This window comes from Crocodylus siamensis, chromosome 5 (genome assembly GCF_052110815.1).
Source record: "Crocodylus siamensis isolate JL-2025a chromosome 5, ASM5211081v1, whole genome shotgun sequence".
NCBI lineage: Eukaryota > Metazoa > Chordata > Crocodylia > Crocodylidae > Crocodylus > Crocodylus siamensis.
The window spans coordinates 6,226,346-6,250,178 of record NC_143399.1 but is presented as its reverse complement, the minus strand read 5'-3'; the positions used below and the strand labels follow the sequence as shown (position 1 = coordinate 6,250,178).

The window sequence follows — 23,833 nt, the reverse complement described above, 5'->3', positions numbered from 1 at the left end:
TATTGATTTATTAACACAAGGACCAACTTTTGAGAGATGGTATTTTTTTTAATAATCCAATATCTATCTTTTTACTCTAAATATTATTGATCTACCGGCTGTCAAGTTTTTTTGCTGGAAAGAATGCCTCTGCACTAATTCTATTGATTATTGTGTCACTTAAAGTAACTTTTTGATGGGGAGTGCTTGCATACATATGCATTCAGCATTTGTGTTTTTTATGATGATCCTCGGGACTATATCTCCTCCAGTTTTGGTCATCTTCTCTGGGGTTTTTAACCCTTGCTTCATCATTTGTATCACTTAGCTTAGAAGAGAGTGAGGGAGAAGCCTCTGCAGAAATGCACTCAGGTTTCAGTAACCGTAGCCTTAAAATATGGAGTTTAAGCAGGGCTCAAATTGTACTGTACTTACAGATTTAATGGAAGAGGCAAAGCACGTTAGGGGGCCTGGTGCTGGACAGCTTGAAACGCAGGACATGCTTTCCAACGGCCACGTTTTATGGCAAAGGAGAAACTGAGCCGACTGAAACATTTTGTGTGCTGGCAGTATTTCCTGTCCAGTGCAATCTTGTCATTGCTCACACAACCTGCATTCAGTGCTCTGAATATCGCCTGCTACCTAAGAGTTCAGTAAAAGAAAACAAGATTTTCTATATAAAATTTAGATTGCAGCTGCTCGTTAGCGGGATGTTCCTGCCAAGATCCATCAGAGAAAGTGTTATGAAATAAGAGAAGCAAAGCACGGAGAGCTGCTGTAACCCTCTGCCTGGGTGATGTTGTCGTCAGTGCAGGGTGTGTTATAGTGGGGCTACCAGAACAACTACCAGAAGGAAAACGGAGACCAGGGGCAGACTGGGACACATGTCTCTCCACGTCACTGTAATGTTTAAGAATACAATAGTATACCTTTAGATATCTGTGAGTCCTCTAATGGTGCTCACTGTGTACTCTGGTTTAGAAATTGCCAGCAACCAGTTAGAAGAGTAGTGTTTAAGAAGCTAGGCCTGTCATATTTGTGCAGTTTACTAACCTTGTATACCACTGTGGCTTCTGGTGAGAGATCTCCTTAATAACAGGGATTCTTTCTCCTTCGAAATGCATAGAAAAACAGCCATTAATCAATCAAAAAGTATCAGTATTGAGGGTCTGTGATACTCTGGTTATTTTTTTCTTAATAGAGAAGCCCTGATTTTTACCTTAGTGCCACAGTAAAACAGAATTCACTCATGGCAGTAAGCATCGCTTACATTTGTTGGTACTAAGAGAGCAAAATACATTTTAGCAAATGGGTCCGCTTTGTGAGGTTTTAGGCCATCGATCCATGTAAGCATCTACCTAGGCAGGGCTTTACAGTCAGCTGAACTACTGTTTTGAGTGTTTTATCTGGTGTGTGATATTTAAAAATAGAAGTTGGTCAGATTATAGAAGTAAGAGAGGGAAGAAACTCTCTAAATCATCCAGTTAGCTTGAGCTGTCCCACTGAAGCTGAACTATTTCCTGCTGTATGTTCCCTAGTGTTTTGCCTCGTCCAATTTTAAATGACTCTGATGACGAGGCTTCCACTTCTTCCCTGGAGAGACTATTCCAGAGCCTAATAGAGCTCACCATTAGTGAAATTTTCCTGATGATCAGCCTTATTTTTTCTCTGCTTAATTTAATCCTGTTATACTAGCTCAGTGATTGATTTATTTTGGGGAAAATCAGTAAAAGGTTCCTGCTTCACAGGATAAACCTCACAGTAAAAGGCTCTAGAGGGGGTGCAGGGTATTACAGGCCAGTGAGCCTAACTTCTGTTCCTGGAAAATTGGTAGAAACAATAATAATAATAAAAAAATTGTTCAGCGTATGGTTGAACATGACTTATTCCTCTACCCTGTATCACTAGTTATGATTGCGACTTTAAGAGGTTTTAGGCAGGCTTTGAGATGCTGGCAGGTGCAGTTTGGCCCAGTTAAATGGTCACATGATTGAAAGGGGGCCATCGGATTGGAGGAGGGCTGGGCAGTCTCAGTTTAAGCCACTGCCCTAGGAGCAGAGCAACGTCACTCAGCCTGCAGCTCCCAGAACATCTGGAGGTCAGGGTAGGAACTGTGGGGATGGAGGAGGTTCCTGGTCATGGGACATGACCTGCTGGGGTTGGATGGTATGGTGGGGCTGCCTGTGATGGGGCAGTCTCCAGGAAATGCCACACCTGTGCCTCCCCGCTGAAAGGTGAGGATGAGGCACCAGAAAGCCTCAGCCCCCAATGCCTTGTGGGTGACCTGTGGAGGGGAAAGGCTAGGGGAGCACACCCTGACAGGAAAGCACAGGGCCCAGGTCCACTGACTGGGGCCTGAGGCAGGGTCCAGGTCCATTGAGTGGGGTCTGAGACACAGCCAAGGTCCAGCAAGGGACCTGAGGCCATAGGGGCCAGGAGCCCAGAGTGAGATGAGGGGCAAGAAGCCCATAGGGGCAAGGAACCCAGGAGGCCTAAGGGGCATAAGGCCCAGGAGCCCAAGTGAGGGGTGGAGTTGTGGCCCCAGAGAGGGCACATGTGACCCAGGCACATCTGAGGACACCTGAGGCCAAGTTTGAACGGGAGGCCAAGTGTGGCCCAGCTATGGGGCAATAGAATCATAGGAGTAGGGTCAGAAGGGACCTTGTAGATCTTCAAGTCCAACCCCCTGCCTGGGCAGGAGAAAAAACTGGACTCAAATGATTCCAGCCAGATAGGCATCAAGCCTCCTCTTAAAGACCCCCAGGGTAGGAGCCAGCACCACTTCCCTTAGAAGTTGGTTCCAGATCCTAGCCGCCCTGACCATGAAGTAGTTCTTGCGGATGTCTAATCTAAACCTCCTCTCCAACAACTTGTGGCTGTTATTCCTTGTTATGCCAGGGGGCGCTAGGGGAAACAAGGTCTCTCCCAAACCCTTCTGGTCCCCCCTAGTGAGTTTATAGACTATCACCAGGTCCCCCCTCGGCCTTCTCTTGTGAAGGCTGAACACGTTCAGGTCCCGCAGCCTCTCAATGTAGGTAGGGTCTGCCCTGTTGTCCCCAGATCATGCGAGTGGCCTCCTCTGCACCCTCTCCATGTTGTCCACATCCCTCCTGAAGTGGGGCGCACAGAACTGGATGCAGTACTCCAGCTGTGTCCTGACTAATGTAGCATAGAGGGGAAGGATCACCTCCTTGGCCCTACTTGAGATGCACCTGTGGATGCACGACAACGTCCAGTTAGTCCTGCCAACCATGACCTCGCATTGTCGGCCCATGGTTATTGACTCCAAGATCCATTTCTGCCTCCATGCTCTCAAGAAGGGCATTTCCCATCTTATAACTGTGTTGCTGGTTACTACGCCCAAGTGCAGCACCCTGCACTTGTCAGTGTTGAAACGCATCCTGTTTTTGTTAGCCCACCCCTGTAACATACCCATGTCTTGCTGCAGTCTTTCCCTCCCTACTAGTGTGCTCACCTCACCCCAAATTTTGGTCTGATCAGCAAATTTAAACAGGTTGCTTTTCACCCATCATCCAAATCGCTGATAAAGAAATTGAACAGTGCGGGCCCAAGGACCAAGCCGTGGGGGCTCTGCTGCCCACTTTTGGAAGTGATTTTTGGATGCCATCTGTGAGGCATGGGACACAGTGTAGGGATGGTTTGGAGTTGTGTATTACACTCTCTTGGCATCGGGGCAATAAATGGGAAACCAACAGTTGGATTGGCCTTGAGATGGTCACCTGTCACACTGGTAGTCAGGGGGATGTAATTTCACTGATGTTAATAGGCTTATGTCTGCTTCCCCTGTTGATAATCTTGCCTCTTCTTCTGAATGGGGGGAGGTTATATGGATCTATGTCTCTGGGATGGATTGAAGGCTATTTAACAAACATTTGTAAAGTACTTCAAACATGTCAAGCGCTATATGAATGCTTGCATTATATTATATTTTGCTGGAGCACTCAATTCAACAGAAAAGAATGTCGATTTTATTTTTGTAGGAGCAAAATTCAACAGATGTGTTGACATTGTGGTTTTCACACACAAGATCTTAAGGCCGTTCTTATTTCTTCCAGGTATAATTGATTTCCTTGTGAGCCAACATCCTGTAGCCAAAGTACTGCGGGATCATTTGGTTTTCAAGATTGCACCGATGCTTAATCCAGATGGAGTATATCTAGGAAATTACAGGTATGGTATGCATTGTTGAAACTGCGCATCACACCGTGCTCTTTACTTTGCATTGTTTCACCACACAGGCTCATACAATTCAATTTTCTATACTCTTTATTGCTGGACTTGATGCAGAAATAAAATGTTTTATGTGAACTGACAGCTCTCATATGGCCAAACAGTACTGCCAGGCCCAGAAAGTCCTTACACAGGCAAAACTCTCTTTGAAATCATTTCCTAGTGAACAACTATGCTCAACGCTATATTTGTCAGGGTAAGAAGCTAAGGACTAGGCCTATGAATTATAGCAGGAAATTTGTTCTACATGTCTGCTTGGATGTGTGAACTAAATTCAGCTAAATCTTCAGGAGACCTCAGCCATGTTTATAAATGCATTCATTATGCTGTTCATCAGCCTCTATGTAAATGTGTCAGTCAATCACAATTCTCTTCAGCTACCTAGATCATCCATTAAAGTCAGAGATTTCTGTCTGCTATTTTAGTGTAATAGGTAACGATACATGGAGAGGAATAATCACTCCATCCTATGTTAATTTTGCCTCATTTTAGTATTTGAATTAGCACTTTTCTACCTCTTCCTCTCTTGAGAGCATATTCAGGAAATCTTTTGTTTTCCCTAAAATTGTTTACTCTTAATGCATTTATTTACAAAATAAATGTGCTGTTGTAAGTGATAATGAAAAGCAGTTGATTAGTGGATGATTTGTTTGTGGGGGCAATTACATGTATTGCATGCAGCTCTGGAAGTGCCCCTGAGAAATGTATTGTACTGTTTTAAATTTTGCTTACAATCCAAGACTAAATAGCACTCACCGAAGCCATGGTACCATCGGCTGTGATCTAATTAGGTATTGCCTTGCAAAGCAGAATAGGGCCTGGTGATTTTGTGGATGGGAGACTTCTATGGAGAAATGGAAGTGTTGCAGGATGTCCAGAATTGACTGATCGGTTCTTTTATTTTCATTTGTGTTTCTCATTTCTCCCCTGCAATTGTCTGCTTGCTGCTAATCGCCAACTCTATGGGCGATAATGTGATGAGACTGTAATGGATGTTAAGAATTCTCCAAGGGAAGATGGTCACTCTTATTTTCTATGCTAAGGCTTCTTCCATTGCTGCTTCTGAATTTAACGGAAAGTTATTTAGGAAAGACAGAGATGAGCAGAGTAGGTGCTTGAAGATGTATTTCTGTCATAATGACGTTTTGAAACATTTGTTGCTACCGTTGGGGTGCCTGTCAATGATTGTACCACCAGCGATCATAACGCCCTGAGCTGGTTCCAGAACCCATCCCACACGGCTCCTAGCCTTAGCAGAGGCAATATATTTAGAAAGCCCCAGTTACTCTTAAGTAACCTTTTTTATCCACATAAATATACCTGCCATATAGATTTTCTTGCAGGATTATTATTATTATACATTATATATAGCTATTGAGGTGCGTGATGCTTCCCAGAAAGACATCTGGCCCATAATTTATGTGCCGGGTCTTATGAAAGGACATTAGAGTCCCGTTCATAATTGCCGAGCTGATAGCACATTATCATTTTAGCCTTTCATGATATGCAGAATTTTCAACTCTCCTGAACCAAAAGGACTTTTAAAGAGATGGCCAGAAAAAGCATTGGATTTGTTTGAAATTTTTCACTTTATTTACAAAAGGCCTAATGTATCTAATAATGAAAAACTGAGCATAAACAGCAAAAAAAAAAAATACTGCTTATTATCTTGAGCAGAACATTAAAAGCTGGATAAGAGGCCTGCTTTGTAGTTAACTAGTGCTGAGTGAATAATTTATGACAAACCATTTATTTCCTGCCCATTGAAAATTCGCAGGCAGATAGCAGTTTATTTGCTAGAATTTATTGGATAGATTTAAAAAAAAGAAAAGAAAGAAAGTCTTCTCCAAGGATCGATCACCAGTATTTGATCATTTAACTCTTATGCTACTCCCTGCTTGGTCAGGGGAGTCCTCCTGGTGCTTTTTGGCCCTCTGGTTGGATTTGCACACAAATGCGACCCTAGGATGCAGATATCCTTCAGCAGTGGAAATCCTACCGGCCGGTACAGGCAGGGTCTGCTGTTCTCCGTGCAGCAGGGGCAGTCCTCAGTCGCTTGGTATTTCCCCTTTCCATTATCTCCCTTGCTCTTCAAGTGACAGCTAGTGACTATTTCCTTGGCTCATTGAGGGTTCACATTTGTAGCTATGCAAGCTAGGATAATGAAATGGGTAATTGAATCTCATGCCTCGGGTTGCAAATTGATCTCCTGCCTGTGCTAGGGAGATTTTTGCCCCCCAATACAAAGCACTGTACAATTGGGAAAGCGCATCAGGGGATGTCTTCACTGTTCTTTGAAATGTCAGACCTGGTGGTCACCCTTAAAGCTCAGCTTATATCAACAGTTCCCCATGCTGTGGGAAGTGAAATTGCTTTACTTCCCTATGCTTATGATAGGAAATAATGGTACATTTATATGCAAACATATGCTAGGAGCTGGCTTACTTCTTCACAGCAGTCTAGAAGCTGGATATCGGGCCAGCTCGACCTAGGGTCTGTTCAAGAGTAACACTCCCCTTGTTCCCAGTGCTCCTATTCTGAGATATGGGACTAGAAGCCAAAACCGCAACAGTAATGCCAGGGATTGTCTGTTATTTGCAAACTATTCCAAATTCACAAGGGGATGGAGAAAATGCGCTGTGGCTCCTCAAGAGACTTTCCAGTGTGCAATGCTCATAACTAACAACAAGTCAGTTTAATATCACAGCTCAAAAACATTAGTGCTTGGGGCACAGGTGATCCAGTAGGATGGTTATTAATATGCCTTGCACCTTCAAGTTCTTCTGAAAGAAATGTTCCTGGAAGTGAACTTCAGAGGCCTGTGTATCAGTATTCATCGAAACGGGGTGTTAAATTAAATGTGCTCAAGTATTCATGGTGGGAGTGTTGCAAAGCCGCCCAATCGGAGCACAGTAACATTGTCACATGGTCTGGCTGATTAGACAGGCACTTGAGAACCAGTTTGGAATCTGCTGGAACAAGGAATTCGGCTGAAATAATTTGGGGGAAAACATCTGCTTGTAACACCAGTGCAAAAACCTGTACTAGAAACTATATTAACAGGTACAAATATTCTAATATTATATAGAATTATTGGATAACGATAATTTTATATCATATATAATCAGAATTGTAAGTATAATATACACTTATAATGATTTTATCACATATGCATATTCTAATATTATCTAGTATTATACACTTACATATAATTTTATTATATACACATATTCTACTATTATGAAGTATTATACATCTATCTGTTATTTTATTATATATACATATTCTAACATTGTATATGGTTATGCACTTGCCTAAACAAAATGCTGATGAAACCATCTCCTGTGACCTTTATTTACTGGGGATGAGTCTGACTAATTTAGAAGGAGTTGAAAGATTCATCTTTTTTATAGCATTTCCCTAGTTATGTGTTCCTTCAAGCATTTCCCTTTCTGCAGGGCAAAGAAGAGGCTGAGAAATTAAGACTTCTGCTATTTTTAGTGGGGAGTAGGGAAGGGGGCAGATTAAAAAAATGCCACACTTATGTGATTACGGAGAGATAGAGACGAGAGGGGGTTGACCCCACTCCCCATCAGATGTGCACCATTCACCCATCTCTAATACGAGGCCAGGTTTGTGTGGATTACTTAAAATGAGAATAGCAGCTGCTCTTTGCCAGCAGGATCAAAGTATTCGTGGGATGGCAAAACTGCTGTGTTAAAGCGTTTCTGCTTTCAGTGGAAGCACATGCTCTTTTTTGCATTAATGTAGCCCTTCCTTGTTCTTATACCTCTAGTGTATCAGTTAAGACGACAAATTTTCAGCTTATTGCAGTTTATGGATTATGAAGGCCCAGAGAGGCAGACTGGATTGTCTTGGACAAGGTCTTAAAACCATGGCGGAGTGGTTAAGATAGCCCCGGAGATCTGCTTTGGACTTGTGCCAAGGGCTGCCCCCGGGTCAATCCAGCTGTGAGCAGGATCCATTCAGGCCGGACAGTCCAAGGTAGCCTTGTGTGCTGTTGGGTTTGGGAACCGGTGGGTCTTAACCGCACTTGTCCGATGGGTTGTTCGACTCAGGAAAACCTTTGAGTTTGACCCTTGATTGCTATAATGTTAAGTGTGACCCTTCTATAGTGACAGGGAGCATTAGATGGACGTGTTAGTAACTTAAATTTCACAGCATGAAACTTTACATCAGCAATTCTCAACCAGGGTTCTGGGGTGCCAGCAGATATTTTGAAGGAGATAAGTGAGGTGTTAGGAGATAACTAGGTAAAGTAAAGCGATGGGTATAGGGTTAGGCATGTCCCTATCTGGACAATCTCCAAGCCCCCTCTGCAAGCACCGTCGTCTATAAATTAGTATTTGAAATCGGGTGCCACTCAATTCACAGACGTTATGGAGGGTGCCTTGAGTCCAAAAAGGTGGAGAAGTGCTGTCTTATATTGATGTATTTAAAATGACAGGCCCATAAAGTGATATGCTTTTTTTAGGAAGGAATTTTTGTAGAAGCTCGAATATAGCGGATTTCTACGTAGATAGAAGGTGGTAGAAGAAAATAAATTTGAGTGAACTACCCTTTTTTATAATTATCCTCCGTGAAGCTCACCCTCCCTTCCTTCATGGGTTGAATTGGGGGTCAGTTCTGTGAAGCTAAAGAAAATCAGAATCTGTAAGTATATTTTTTATTTTTTCCTGAACCCTCTCCCTCTCTTTCTGTGGTTTAGCATTATTATAACTGAATATGTTACAATACCCAGGGAGGTAGTTAGACCCAGGAAATACAACTGAGTGCTCTTGATTTAAAAGTCGTGCATCCTGGGGCTTGGCCTGAACTTTCCTTTACCAAGAACTTGTTCTAAAGTCGGCATCGTGCCGCTGAATGTCAAAATACGTCCCTGCAGGCGAGACCACTGCACCACACCATCTTCAGCTTAGATTAGTTCCAATTTGTTAGCCTCGCCTCCCCGAGATGAGACCCCAAGGTGGCCTGAAAAAGAATGTGTTTCTTCATCTGGGCAGCTCTTCAGTGAAGCATCCTCGAGATGCAATGACAAGGCAGCAGAAAATATGCCAAGTGTTCCCTTTCCAGGCTTTGTAGTCTGTGAGTCAGCAGCAACCAGATGCTGCTCCCCGTTCCGCAGCGTTGCAGTGTTTCCTTCACTTGATTTGCTCTGACAGTGACACAAATCGGCAAGTACGATATCTGTGTTAATTAGAACATGAAAACCTGCCATGTCGAAACCCTGGAATACACTTATGGCTCAATCATAAGACTGACATTGGTTTGCAAGGTTGGGGAACGAGGGTAGGCAGAGATGCTCATTTTCCCTTTCCAGGCCAGGTACACCACTTTTTAGTGGGTGCCATCTCTGCTGCTCTCTGATATGCATCACTGGGTAGATCAAAGGGGAGCCCCATCCCCTGTCCTCACAGAGATGCAGAGAGCACAGTATAGCACACGCTCCCGGACTCCACACAATGGCCATAAGAAGTGCCAAAGGGGGACAAACCAATGGTCCACCTCACCCATTATCCTGTCTCTGACAATGGATACTTTAGAGGGAGAGCATAGGAAGAAGTTGGTATCCACCAGGCATTGGTTTAGAGATGATACATCTACTGTACCATTTCTTGGCTATAAATGGATCTACCATCCATGAATTTGTGTTGAACTTGGCTATGCTATTTGCCTCTACCAGCTCCTGTGCTAATGAGTTCCACAAGTTAACTACATGCTGCATAAAATAGTAGTAAATGAATTCTGTTCAGGAGTAGTGGAGACACTTTTTAAAAATGGATTTGCACCAAAAAAATAGATTTTGGATGGCAAGAAGATCTTGCCTGCATAGAGGGACTGGAGCAGGTTTTAATCTAGGAAAATGCAAAAACCCACTGTTGAGCAATGACAAGAAATTGAAAACTTGCTGCAGCTTTAGGTAAGGTGTCTGCAGGAAAAGAAGAGCGCATGGAGCGCATCTTTTGTAGAACTAAGGGCCACATTACATGGGACACATGTTACATGTATGTCAAATGTAAGTACCTGCACATTGAAACAGGATAACCTAAGTGTGCTTGTATCACATTGTATCATAGCAAAGTTATGCGTTTTCCAGCAAGGAGTACCTCCAAGCTGTGTTAAGTAACACATGATGTCACACTGCTCCATGGAGATAATGTGATAAATTGCAGTCCCAGGGCTGGGACCCACGCTCCGCTGATCATGGATCTCAGTCCCAGGACTGTGTAGGAATCTCAAATGGGCTCTGGTATGGTCCCGAGGCTGAGGTGGAAAAAAATCAGCTGAATGTCGCTCTCACCCTGGGACCCACATAAGTGTCTCCAACCAGGGCTGGTGTGGTCCATGGGCTGAGGCTGACAATCAGTTGAATTTTGGTCCAAGCCCTAGGACCACACCAGAGTCTCCAACTGGTTATGGTGTGGAGCATCGACTGGATCCAGTCATTGAAAGAAAACATGCACAGCTCTGAGCTGTGCATGTTTTCTTTCAATTATTGGATCCAACTGATGCCCTTGTAGGGAGTGGTTAGGCAACTGTGGTGTTGATGCCCACACAGTCAGATGGTTGCAAATTGGCTGGACGGCCGCACCCAGAGAGTGGTGGTAGACGGGTCATTTTTGACCTGGAGGGATGTGGGCAGTGGGGTCCCGCAGGGTTCGGTCCTCAGGTCCACACTGTTCAACATCTTCATCAGCGACTTGGATGAGGGGGTGAAAAGCACCTTGTTCAAATTCACAGATGACACTAAAATGTGGGGAGAAGTGGGCATGCTAGAGGAGAGGGACAGGCTGCAACTGCATCTGGACAGGTTACAGGGGTGGGCAGATGAAAACAAGGTTTCAATACTGACAAGTGCAAGGTGCTGCACCTGGGGAGGAAGAACCAGCACCATACCTACTGGCTGGGGAACTCCCTTCTCGTCAGTGCAGAGGCAGAAAAGGATCTTGGAGTTATTATCGAGTCCATGATGAACACAGGCTACCAATGTGGGGACATGGCCAAGAAGGCTAACAGCATCCACAGATGCATCTCGAGCAGGTCCAGGGAGGTGATCCTCCCCCCCATGCAACGCTGGTCAGGCCACAGCTGGGGTACTGCTTCCAGTTCTGGGCACCGCACTTCAGGAGGGATGTGGACAACGTGGAGAGGGTCCAGAGGAGGCCACTCGCGTGGTCAGGGGCAGCAGGGCAGGACCTATGAGGAGAGGCTACGGGACCTGAACCTGTTTAGCCTCCACTAGAGAAGGCCGAGGGGGGATCTAGTGGCTGTCTATAAACTGGCCAAGAGGGACCAGTGGGCAATGAAGAATCCCTGTTCCCCTGAGCACTACTGGGAGTAAGAAGGAATAATGGTCATAAGTTGACTGAGAGCAGATTCAAGCTAGATATCAGGAGGCGCTACTTCACAGTCAGGGTGGCTAGGATCTCGCTCCTACCCTAGGGTTAGGTGTTCGCTCCTACCCTGGGGGTCTTCAAAAGGAGGCTGGATAATCACCTAGCCAGGGTCGTTTGACCCCAGTACTCTTCCTGCCATGGCAGGGGGTCGGACTTGATGATCTGCTCAGGTCCTTTCCAACCTTGCCTACTATGAGACTATGGAACTATTTCTCCTTTGCACAGTTGCAAAGGTACTGAATCCCGATGACAGTATGTGGTGCTTGGGGAAGCTCCAGCCCATCATTTTTAAAATAATTTCTTATGGCATCAACTGTCCTTTTCACCGTTCGCCCAAGTAGCCACTGGTGCTGTGGGAAAGATTTTGGGTTGGCAGGTCAACGCCAACCCTCTCAGCCAAATGCATGTAGAGAGTGCTTTTGTTCATAGTCCTTCAACCATCTGATGGGCATCAAGTTTTCTGGGTTTTTTTTCTTTGTGGGGCTCAAATGAAAAGAAGGTTTTAAGGAGGGTTTTGAAAGGACAGTGATGAAGGAGCTTTGTAGCTCTGCAGTGGGGGCTCCTCTCTAAACCAGGAAAGGGCTTGTCTGAAAAAATTAAAAAATAGGTTGGCATCACAAGCTGGGCAGAAGCAGGAGTTGAACTAGTTCAAGTTGATCAAAGGTTGGGAGGGGGAAGCCACAAAGGCCTGGGAAAGAGGAGACAAGTAGCCTGTTTGATGTGATAGAGAAGGCGAGCCTGGAGATGCAAAGAAAGGGGCAGGGAAGATGGTCATTGCAGAAGCATTCTAGGGGGAGATGAGAATAACAGGACCGAAGGGTTAAGACCAAAGAAAAGAGGGTTGTAACATAGGCTCATACATGAGTTTTAGCTGTGTGGATGGATAGGAAAGTCCCCCTGGATCTTTGTTAGATAGAAAGAGCCTCTGAGTCTTAACACACATGAGACTTGATGGCTAAAGAGGAGTCCACGTTGATGATGACACATAGGACCTGAATGAAAATATGAACGTTGATATGGTCTGCATACAGTTGTTAAGGAGGGACATAGAATAATGTTTTTTTGCTTGTTTGTTTTTAAGGGAATAAACCAAACTACTTCTAGTTTGGATGAGCACAGTCATGCATCACGCAACACGTTTGCAATACCACATACTGCACAATCTGGAGCGCTCTGCACTGCAAGGGCACGTTGCCCGAGCATGCATTGCTGGTTTTTTTGTTTTTTGAGCCCTGGATACCCAAAGCGCACATGGCATGGGTGCTCCCTGGGGATAACAACTGGTGGTTCAAGGTGCACCACTGCTACTTGTCCCCCCAGGAACCAAACATCCCAGTACATCTGGATGTGCTCCCAGAGTCCTCTAAAACCAGGATGCTTTTAAATATTACATTTATACTTTCCCCCCACCCCCCTGCTATTTTCCTTCTACATATCTACCTGTTCAAGTGTAAATGCGGTGGGATGTTGTATTGCAGCACTAAAGCACAATTGTTCTTTGTGTTTACCTTTATCCATATCAATTACTCTCCTAAGCAGGAGGCGATGGGTTCAGATGTTAGAATGAATTTGTGGTTGTAGCCCGCTTCTTCACCGACTTGTCATTTAACCCTTCTGCATCCCTTGCCTCCCTGTAAAATGAACATAATGCAGATCTACCTTAATGAGTATATTAAGAGGCTTGAGTTATTAATACTTATAAAACACTCTCCTAGATCTATGGTAGATGGCACTGTTTAAGAGAAAAGCACTACCATTACTGTGATAAGGTCAAGCTCATTAAAAGCCTAAGTACCTATAGTTAAACTTGAAGCCACATTTGTAGAGTTTGCATCTGGAGTCTGATCTAGGCTCATCAAAGTAGAGCATCTCCTTCCATTTTTTTTGTAAAGATAATCATAAGATGCTTCAGGAGACAGGCTAGTTATGGAGCAGAGATTGTAACTTAGGACAGTTCCAACACAGGGGTATGTTACTTGATGAAATTGCTTTCTAGGTGTATTAGTTTTATGAACAGCAAAACAAAAATGACTGGTGATGACTGGAGATGCCTAAGGCTAGGTACAGAAGTTGCACATAAACTGATTTAAGGGATCAGAAACTCATCTAAACCTGTGACAGAACAGAACCTCAGTGCACATAAGCCAGTTTCAAAATGGCTGAAACTGGTTTAAGATAAACCTGGTTGAATGTAGTATCAGACTTTTGATTTGGGTCAAACCAGTTTATGAAACTTCTGTCCCAGACTCCTTCCATGCTGACTACGTGCCAGAGAGCTGTGCTTTAGCATCCCCTGGCTTTCCGTTTGAGCCGCTGCAGGCATGTAGCTGCGTTTCTTGAATCAAAGGTAAATGTCTGTTCACTTTTGTTTCAGTTTAATCTCTGAATCTTAGACTGACCTGCAAAGACTGAATCAATTCAGCCTCAGGCTTTTTGACTGTCTCTACTTAGCCTAGGAGACTCGTATTGTCTTTTTTCCCCATTGTGAGACTTAGCTACTTAAATGTATATCGCCTTTTGTGTAATACCCCACTCATTCTTTCTCCTTAGTTTGCTAGAGGCAAAAAAGATTTCCCTCTCCTACATTTCATGTATACGTAATTCATAATTTGCACTGAATTGAAAAACAGGGTATCCATCTTGGAATGACGAGATGAAGCTTTCGATGGAGTTTATTTTTCCTAATTAGGCATTTGTCATTGTGTATTCTATATAACCACGTATAAGTAAACAATCATAGACCTTTGAATAAATGTATTGGTTTTATTTATGTTCGTGGGCATAAAAAAATCTATAATTACCAGGTACAGCCTCAGTATAACTGGTATTTAATGACAATTACTTTTTGTTACCATAGAAATGAGTCCAAAGTAGTTACCTATAATTTCTCATTCCCAAACCTCACACATGTTGTATTGCAGTATTACCATAGTAATTGCCTATTAGTCATCATAAAATAAGCAGTTACCCAAAAGATAACAGGATACTGTGAAATTTCTCATTGTCTGCAAAACTTACAGCACTTGCTGTTCCTCATTTCCCAGAAGTAGGATTTTTCTGCAAGTTGAGAGAAGAACGTTGGTGGGGCAGAGAGGATTTTGCTGAGCAACTGTTGATCTGTTGAAATGCACAGAACCTTGGAGAGATGATGTCTACATTCAAAATGGCTCGTTACTCCATTCCTTCCCCATCCAGTTTAATTGTAAATGGACAAAGCAATGGTGCTTTTGTTATCCTGCAACATAATATGGATCTCTGAGCCACAGATATGGCACACATGCACTAAGTTTGTGTGAAGCTTTGGTCCCTGACTCAATTTGTCTGAGATTTGACCCAATTCGGTGGCCAAATCTCTGAATTGAATCGGGAGACCCTTTAATCTCTGTGAATCAAATTGCTACCCTCTGAATTAATTCAGAGAATTTCAGAAAGGTTTGGCAATTCGGATATAGACGCAGCTTTAAACATTTTTTCTACATACCTCTAGGTACCGGGTGGCTCGTGAATGCTGCGATGGTGGGGCAGGTGGAGAAGCCCACAAGAGCACGGGGGGCTCCCCACCGCACTCACCAGCAAAGTGGACCAGAAGCACTTCCGATTTACTTCTGTGTCCGCTGGGGAGTGCACTGGGGGCCCCCCCTCTGGCTCAGCAACTGGTGCCTCCTGGGTCTGGGGGGTGCACCCGGGGTTCCCCCACAGCTGATTGCTGAGCCAGGGGGAGGTGTGCAGGGGAGCCCCCGTGTGCTTGGCAGCGGACCTGGACATGGACCAGAAGTACTTCTGGTCCATATCCAGGTTTCCTGTGGAGCACGTGCTGGTCTCCCCGGCACTCCTGTGGGACACTCTGTCCGCCCCACTATCACCGTGCTCATGAGCTGCACCTGGTACCTCGAGATATATAGAGAAAACATTTAAAGCTGTGTCTATGGCCAAATCACTGATTCTCTGAATCAGCACCGAACCATCAGATTCAGACTTGGCCAAATTGAATCGGGGACAGCGATCTGAATCAATTAATTAAATCGCTGTCCCTAATTTGGGCCGCATCCAAATCCAAATTGAATATATCCCATTTTGAACACCCCTAATTGAACACCTTCAAGAGTAAATTGGATGCTTATCTTGCTGGGATCCTATGACCTCAGCTGACTTCCTGCCCTTTGGGCAGGGGGCTGGACTCGATGATCTCCCGAGGTCCCTTCCAGCCCTAATGTCTATGAAAGTGCACTGGCTTAGCTTGTACCTGTTTTGCTCAAACCTATAAGTTATAACGAGTAGCTGTGCAAATATCTGGGGGTAACTGCACTCAATAGGTAACATTTTACTGGCTTGCTGCGAGGCAGCAGAAGTTAAGGTCATAACTTGTTTTCTTTGAGCAAGCAGCGAAACCAGGTTGAGCTGTAGACATACAACACTTACATTGATCTTTTGTCCCATAACAGCACCTCAAAACATCTTACTCCTAGTTCACAGCCTTCCTCTACCCCGCCAAGGAGACTGCTTATCTGAAGAAAGTACGGAGGCTTTCCTTTGATATCAGCATGTATCTGTTTCTTTCTTAGAGCTGAGGAAGGGCATGTGATGCCTGAAAGATTGTCCAATGGCTCTTTTAGCTATACATCTGGCCTCCAAAAAGTTATCAACAAAAATCATTGCCCCTCACATGTTTTGTGGACCATCAGAGCTACATCAGCACTCTAACTACTTAAACTGGTATAACTTACCTTGTAAAATTATAACTGGTATAACTTAAACTGGTATAACTTACTTATAGTTGTACTCCTGCTGTTTCTGGGTGTGGTTGTATACCAAAGGGAAGTGAACTGCACCCGTATAAGGCTGCCTGTCTTCTGCCTGCTCCTCACTTACACTACCATAGATGCTATTACACAGTGCAAAAATGCTGTATGTTCCATCACTTTGCCAGTACCTTTTCCTGTCATTCAGCCCAATTTTTTTGTGTGTAACCTTTTAGTCCTGGTGGGTCCAGTGACTAGGATGTGGGCCTGGGACTTGGGTGACTAGAGTATGAGTGACTCTGCCAGTTGGCTCATCATGTGACCCTGGCAAGGCTCTTGTTCTCTGTGGGTCTTCATTGTCCTGCCATCCTTTGTCAGTACAAACTATGAGCTATTCAAGGCACAATTCCCGTGTGTCTTAGCAAAATGGAGCCCCAGTCTCAGTCTGGATTTTTTGCACTGATGGAGTGTAAATAATAATTGCAGTAACCAGGGCTCATGTGACTGCTGGACCATTTTGCTGACCTGGTTTTAATAGCTCCACTCATAAAGCAAAGAAGCTGCCCAGAACTGTACTTTTAAGGGCTCCCCACAGCTGGGGTCAGGAGCCCACCACACTGATGATAAGAGGGGAAAAAGCAGGTGGAAAACTACCATAATGAAATGGTGGGGGATTCTACCACCTGACCACAGCTGCCTCTACACAGTCCTCTATCAGTACACCCAGCATGTTGGAACTGGATTGGGGATGACTGGATTCACTTTTCCTTGCCCTATTCAGGTTCAGCACTGACTACAGGTTAGGAATTTTACATGCTGCCTTGAATCCATTTTTCTATGGATTTGAGAGCTCATGGAATACATGGTCATGGCAGCCCTGGAAAGCAGAGCCCATTATATATCCATTTTTAGGGAACAGGTGCATTTTAGGTAGCAGCAATAAAGAGAGCATTAGGACAGGTGAAAGATGACATTTTCTCTGCTCCTTATTCCCATGCCTAGTTTAGAGACCAACCATTTCCTTCTCACATGGATATTCTTTTTCAGTGCTATTTTTATTGCTCATTGAGTGCTGTGATCTTAAGACACTTTCAGTGGTTGCTGTTTTGCTCACCATGACTGGAAAAAAAAAGAAGAAGAAAAAAGAACTCCCTTGTAAAATGGTTGTCATCCTTTATCTTAAAACAAATACCAGCTTGCAAAAGGGTTCCTATCTACTGCCATTGAAAATGCTCTTTATATTGATGTGGTAACTGCTCATTTAAACCATATTACAGCTCCTGAGTATTTTTCAGTTGCTATTGATGTGACAAATTCTCTTGCACAGAGGACTGCACCAATCAATAGAGTCAGCATATGTGCTTTAGCAACAAAACCACATGCCTCGGGGTCTCAATTGAATCTGAACCTTTTAGTAGCATTAAATAAAACTATATTTATTTTGCTTTTGGTGCAAAAATACTTAATTTAATACAACTTGTTGGAAAGGTTGGGAAATAGCATAACAGCAACAATTCTACATGTGATTAATACACCGCTAGTGTCAGTGCCACTATTCTGTTATTGTAAGTGCCACCCTTCTCTTTCAGTTAGATTGATCTGGAACCAGAGTGGCCTTTTATTTTTAGAGGAGCTGGGAGAGAAGTCATAACGAGAAATATTGAAATCATAGCTCTTTTTATATCTGCCATTATTCCCCCAAGAATGAGGCATGATGTCCTTAAAGAGACAGAGCTATTTATTTTCCATTTAAATAGCACCATTCGTGATTATTGCCTTCAAGCCATTATGCAGAGGATAAGCAGCCAACTCATGAATCCCAGCCAAGTGAATCGAACTTTTGTACTTAAGCTCCATTTATGCACAGAGGCTCCCACTGCAGCCCTTTCTTGACCTTCCCTGACTTTGTTTTCCCTGGTTTTTATGTCTTCTAAAATGCATTTGCGATTGTAATTAATGGTGGCTTAATGACAGTTCAGTTGAGAGATTTAATTTGGCTGTTTCCCCCCCTCACACACTCTTGAACAGTGCTTTTAAGTCTAAATGACCCTATTTGCAGGTCCTAGTTTTCTGACTCTATATTCTCCATAGCTATTGAGTTTGTAAGTATGTTTTAACATGTGCACACACACACACAACACACACATGCATAGGTAAAAGGTGATTTTTTGCAAGTGCTTTCTGCACTGGACTAAGGAACAAGGTTTCCTGTATATTTTATTCCTAAATCTGCCAATGAATCACTGTTTGACTTCATCCAAATGACTCAAGATCTCTGTGCTTTGCTTTTCCCACCTGTAATTTAGGGATAATTATGCCTCAAGTGCTAAAATTAGCTCTGCAGCTCAATTTAACCAGTGTTTGCAAAACGCTTTGAGATCCTCAGCTGCAAGGAGAGATGTAAGTATCAAAGAGGGATGTCCTTTAACCAGATGGGGCCTTTGAATACATCCGTGCAAGCAAAAGGTGCTTTTCACTGCAAATCTTGCATGTGAAGAAAGACAGAAAGCAGCTGAGTTGAGCACTACATAATGTTCAAACGAGCTGAGCTCTAACACTAGAGCAGCAGCGCAGAGACTGTGGTCTACAGTATTTAGTAAGAGCTAATACAAGGGCTCAAGAGATTCATAAAAAAGCCACTTGCAAGGCATACCACCAAGCTTATTACTCCTACAAGATCCAAGAAGTAGGTTAAATATTTGTGAGCACGGGTTTTTCAGATATATGTGTGTGCGTGTGTGTGCATGTGTGTGCACGTGTGTGTGTGTGTATATACATACAGGTATATGTATACACACACACACACACACACACACAGAGGTAAAGAGCACTCCTGTAACAGGACTTTGACTGGCAACTGGCTGGTTGGCTGCCTGATGCTTATTTCTAGCTGTTAAGTTCCATTGGAAACAACTAAAATGCCTGTATGCAGTTTTTAGTATTATTTTTCCAAGTGAACATCATGGGAAGGAGGGATGGATCAGCATGATGGGAGCTGGGAAGGGAGATGTCCATGGGAGGAGGAGGAGGAGTATAAGCTGTGGTCTATCCTGTGGAAATAGTCTGAGAACTCCCAAGTTATAGGTTACTACAGTGTTGAATTTACCCTAAAGACTTAATATTTTTAATAATTAATTGCACTCATGAAATTTCTAATGGCCCACTCAAGTGAGATACTCAGTGCCTTTGGATGGTGGTACATGACTCAACTCCCAGCAGCCTTAGGAATACATTAAGCACTGGCTCTGAAGACATGCATATCACCTTTACAAATCGTATCGTGGCCTGTTTCCTTCCTGACCCACTCACTGCGGCTAAGTAGAGACAGTCAAACAGCCTGAGGCTGAATTGATTTAATCTTCACAGGTTAGTCTAATTTGTGCAGATTGAACCAATCAGCAAGTGAACAGATGTTGACTTTTGATTCCAGAAATGCAGCCACATGCCTGCAGTGGCTCAGGCTAGATGCTGGGTGGCGCTAGAGCATGGCGCTCTGCTCAGCTGGGGCAGACAGCTTGGGCCAAGGCTAACTTGCCAACCCTGCAAGGGAAGGGGGGGTTGTGAGGAAGGTGCAAAGCATCCTGGGATGCTAAGGGACTGACAATTAACTTGAATCTGGAGGGGATCTGGGACAGAAGTGCAATAAACCAATTTAACTTAAATCAGTTCAGTCTGATGTTACATCCTTCCAGGTATATCTTAAACTGGTTTGGGCCATTTTGAAAATGGTTTATGTGCAATGAACTTCTGCTGTGTTACAGATTTGAACCAGTTTCTGATCACTTATACAAGTTTATGTGTAATTTCTGTCCCTAGCCTCCTTGTAATTGTTCCTGTCTTGGCAAGACAAGGTGAAGTTGCCAGCTTATCTGACCTCTGAGGTGTATTGGGTGGTATTCAGCTGTTTTAACAGAATCTGTACCATATTGCCTTCTGGCCGCTGGCTGTTTGGATGTAGCTAAGGCTGTCTTTTACCCTTGCCTTTGTAGCTCAAGTAGAAAAACTCCAGTGGACCAACACAGGCTACGAATTGCAGCAAAAACAAATCTTAACTTACTGTGTAATAGAACTATCAAAGGGGGAAATACACTTGAAGCGTAGAAATGACATATCTAGGGCCAGATTCTGCCTTAATTTATACTCCTTTTGTACCTAACTCCAAAAGTGTAAAAAGCAAGGCGTTTCACTCCCAGCCTGGAAGCACATGAAGTCCCAGTTGTGTTCTTAATTTAAATCCCAATTTTGGATTGTCACACCCCATGTAGCTTCTTGAAGTCTTTTTTAGAGTAAGTGGCACTTTTAATTTTTTTTCTACATTTAAACAACATCTGTTCACCTAAACCTACAGATTCACCATATGTCAAGGAAGATGGCTAAGGAACTCATTTTTTATTTAATGCCCTGTGGACAGAGATCCTGGCTTTTTCTCAAGTTGCAGCAATCTGTATGCTCTCACAAGCTCCTAGTGATCATTCATGTGGACCCCAACGTAATCACATTGCTTGTGATCTGTGTTATCATGTTAGAAAGCTGAAAAGTTGGTAACTAACCTTAGGTCTGTTTGGTAAAGGATTTATCCCCTGTAGATGGAAGAGGCCTGTGTTCCTATTGCCAACAAAGTGCGTGCGTGCGTGCGTGCGTGCGTTGGGAGGGGAAAAGCCCATCTAGTTATTACAAAAAACAATAGTTGCCTAAGGTAATGTTTGTTTAGGTAAGTGTTTTTTTTTTTTTTTCCTGGATGACAGCTGTTCTGTTAGGGGGGCTGTTTTGTTTTTGTTTTGTTTTGTTTTTTTGTTTTGTTTTAAATTGCAGCACTTAAAGTGATGGCAGCTTGCTGTATAATTTATAATATTAGTCCTTAGGGCAGCATCATGTAACATGAAAACAATCCCGAGACAAATCTAAATAATAAACAAGCATTATCTAAAACAATATGATATTAATAAAGCAATATTACATCATTGGAGGGTGTCGATCACTCTCCGGGAGCGGAGGACGAACAGCTTTCGGAAAGTTGTGCTTTCATTTTGCTGTCGGCACGTTGCATACAAGCTCTCTGAGCCTTGGCTGCTGTGCGGGCGAAGCTAGAGCTTTCCCTTGGCAATAGCCGATCTCTGCCCAGCCCAAAGGCATTGCTGTGCCTACTGCTACATTCAGAAGAAGTGCCCGGTTTCTAGCCCGGGATCAGATTTTTGGCAGTGTGTGTGGTCGGGTCTCAGTGCAAGTGTCCCAGTGGGAGCTTGCTGGGGGCTGAGTTCTTGCAAATCCAGCCCTTATTTAAGTGCTGAAGTGATTTAAGCAGCTTAGCCCTTTTGAGAAGGTTGGGTGCTGAGCGCTTGGGAGCGGCCTAGTGCTCTTCTGAAAATCAGGCCATGCCAATGGGATTTCTTCTTTTAGCTCTGAGCGTGGAGCGGGGGCAACCTGGCTCCTAACCAGCTGCTGCTTCACAGCTCCAAGTAGCCACGGAGCTGCAGCCTGGTGACTCCCACGACCCTCCTCAATGGCTCTGGGTTTAAGCATGAGCTAATCCACCTCATCCCTCTTAGTCCTACACCACTACAACTGGTCTTTATAATAATGGACAAGGACAGGCAATGCCCACCCTACTCAGACAGGAGACAAATGGCTTCTTTCGTGGGGGTCACCACAGATTGGAGGGCAAAAGCAGAGCTATCTCGATGGGGTTATCCCTCCCCTTCTCACCCAGGTGGACAAAGGCAAAAGGAGGCTCCGTCTCCTCGATTTCTCCCTCTCGTCACCTTTGGTGCCTCGGCCAACACCGCTGAATGGGCACAGTGGAAGAAGTAATTAGTCCAACAACAGATTATTTCCTCTTTGGGACACGTGGGGAGTAAGGAGCAGAATCATAACACAGTTATGCTGTCCCTTGCTATATGGAGAGGGTGAAATGCTAATCCAGTCTGAAAGGAGGTGGGATCAATCGCTAGGCATAAGTTGCTATACAGCAATCAGACAGAATGATCTGACTGGTGTTAAAAAGCTACATGGAAAGGGTAGACACCAAAATGGAGTCATGATTGTGAGAGGAAAAAAAGGATCGCTAGGGAAGCCGCATTTCAGGACATGTTGAAAAGTAATGCAGGCAGAGCATTAGATGTTACTGTAGCCGGGGGGCGGGACAGGTATTTTAGCCTGCCTTCTCATCCCACACTGGAAGGGAGGTATATTAATAAAACTATAAGCGAATTAACTTGCAGCTACTCAGTGTTAACCCAGGTCCCCAGGGAAAAGAAGTGCTTATTTCAGGTTGTGCAGATCATAAACCTGCTGCCTGGTGTGATGTGTGTGCTCTGAATACTAATGGCCTCTTTCCCCTTTCTTTACTGGCATGGCCATTGAGCTGATGAATTGTATAGATTATACAATGATAATAGATGGGGAAGGGGAATTTCAACTGTCTCTTTAACCAAAGTATGAGCAGTAAATTCTGTCTGTTTGTTGAGAGCAGCTGCATCGCTAATGACACCGAAACACGGCGGCAGCGGTGGGGGGGGGGGCATAGGGCCCCCCGCCCTCCCGTCGATAAAATGAAGGCGTTGAAGTGCTTGGGGAAGAGAGGGAGCTTTCCATCATGCTGAGGCTGGTGTGGCAATTATCCCGTGAGCCTGCCAGCTAAACCGGGTGCAGGGGAAGTGCGAGTCCCTCCTCGCTGTCTTTGAGCACGAGGGTTTGAGGCCGCTGAGCCTTTCCATTGGTGCCCTATAGGTAAAGAAGTGAGTAAGGATCCTCCTCACCTTGGGCAGAATTGTAGGCTTTGCTTTTTAATGATACTGTTCCCTATTAATTCACCGGGAGGTAGCCAGTGGCTGAAGGGTACGTGGATTTCCACCCGGGCTGACCTCCCGGGTGAGGATGGCGTGGGGGGTTGCGGCATTCACGGACGTGTTACAGCCAAGGAGCTCCAGGAGGCATTCGCCCTGCGATTGACCAGTTTTTCCTACTCCTTTTCTATTGCTGCTGTTGTTGCTCACCTTGCAGTCTTTTGGCCTTGTGATACTGCAGTGTTTCTGTGTATTTATTATGCTAAGTGTGCTTGGTGCTGCACAAACAGGCTATCGTCAAGGATCCCTGCCTCAAATATCTTGGACTAAAAGGTGCTGCAGGTCGGAGCCGCGCAGGCTGGAGCCACAGTGGCAGAGAGAGAGAGAGGCGGACAGGCCTTCTCCACATTGATGGAGTCCGGGGGGGAGCTCTTCATTACCCTTCTGCAAAGGGATGGTTGATCCACATAGAGTCATTAGGAGTGCTGAGCAACCTTAATTTCCATGGAAACTAAGGGACTAATATTTAAGAAGGACTAATGCAGATGCTTTTGTAAGGGAGAGCTAGAGAAGGCCTCAAACCAAGGTCCTCAGTGTACAAAAACCTCCACAGTTTGGTTCACGAGTCTGTTTCAGACATTCAGGCCTGGAAAGAAATGAACCC

At 44.3% G+C, this 23,833-nt stretch overlaps 1 protein-coding gene across 1 annotated transcript in view; it reads left to right on the top strand.

Annotated features, from left to right (window-relative positions):
- The window catches only part of LOC149863422 (cytosolic carboxypeptidase 6-like), a 1,473,463-nt gene that overhangs the window by 1,208,130 nt on the left and 241,500 nt on the right, over positions 1–23,833 (top strand). The window contains exon 8 of the mRNA XM_090050142.1: positions 4,056–4,170. Coding sequence (XP_089906268.1) covers positions 4,056–4,170 — 115 coding nt within the window. The remainder of the gene's footprint in view (positions 1–4,055; positions 4,171–23,833) is intronic.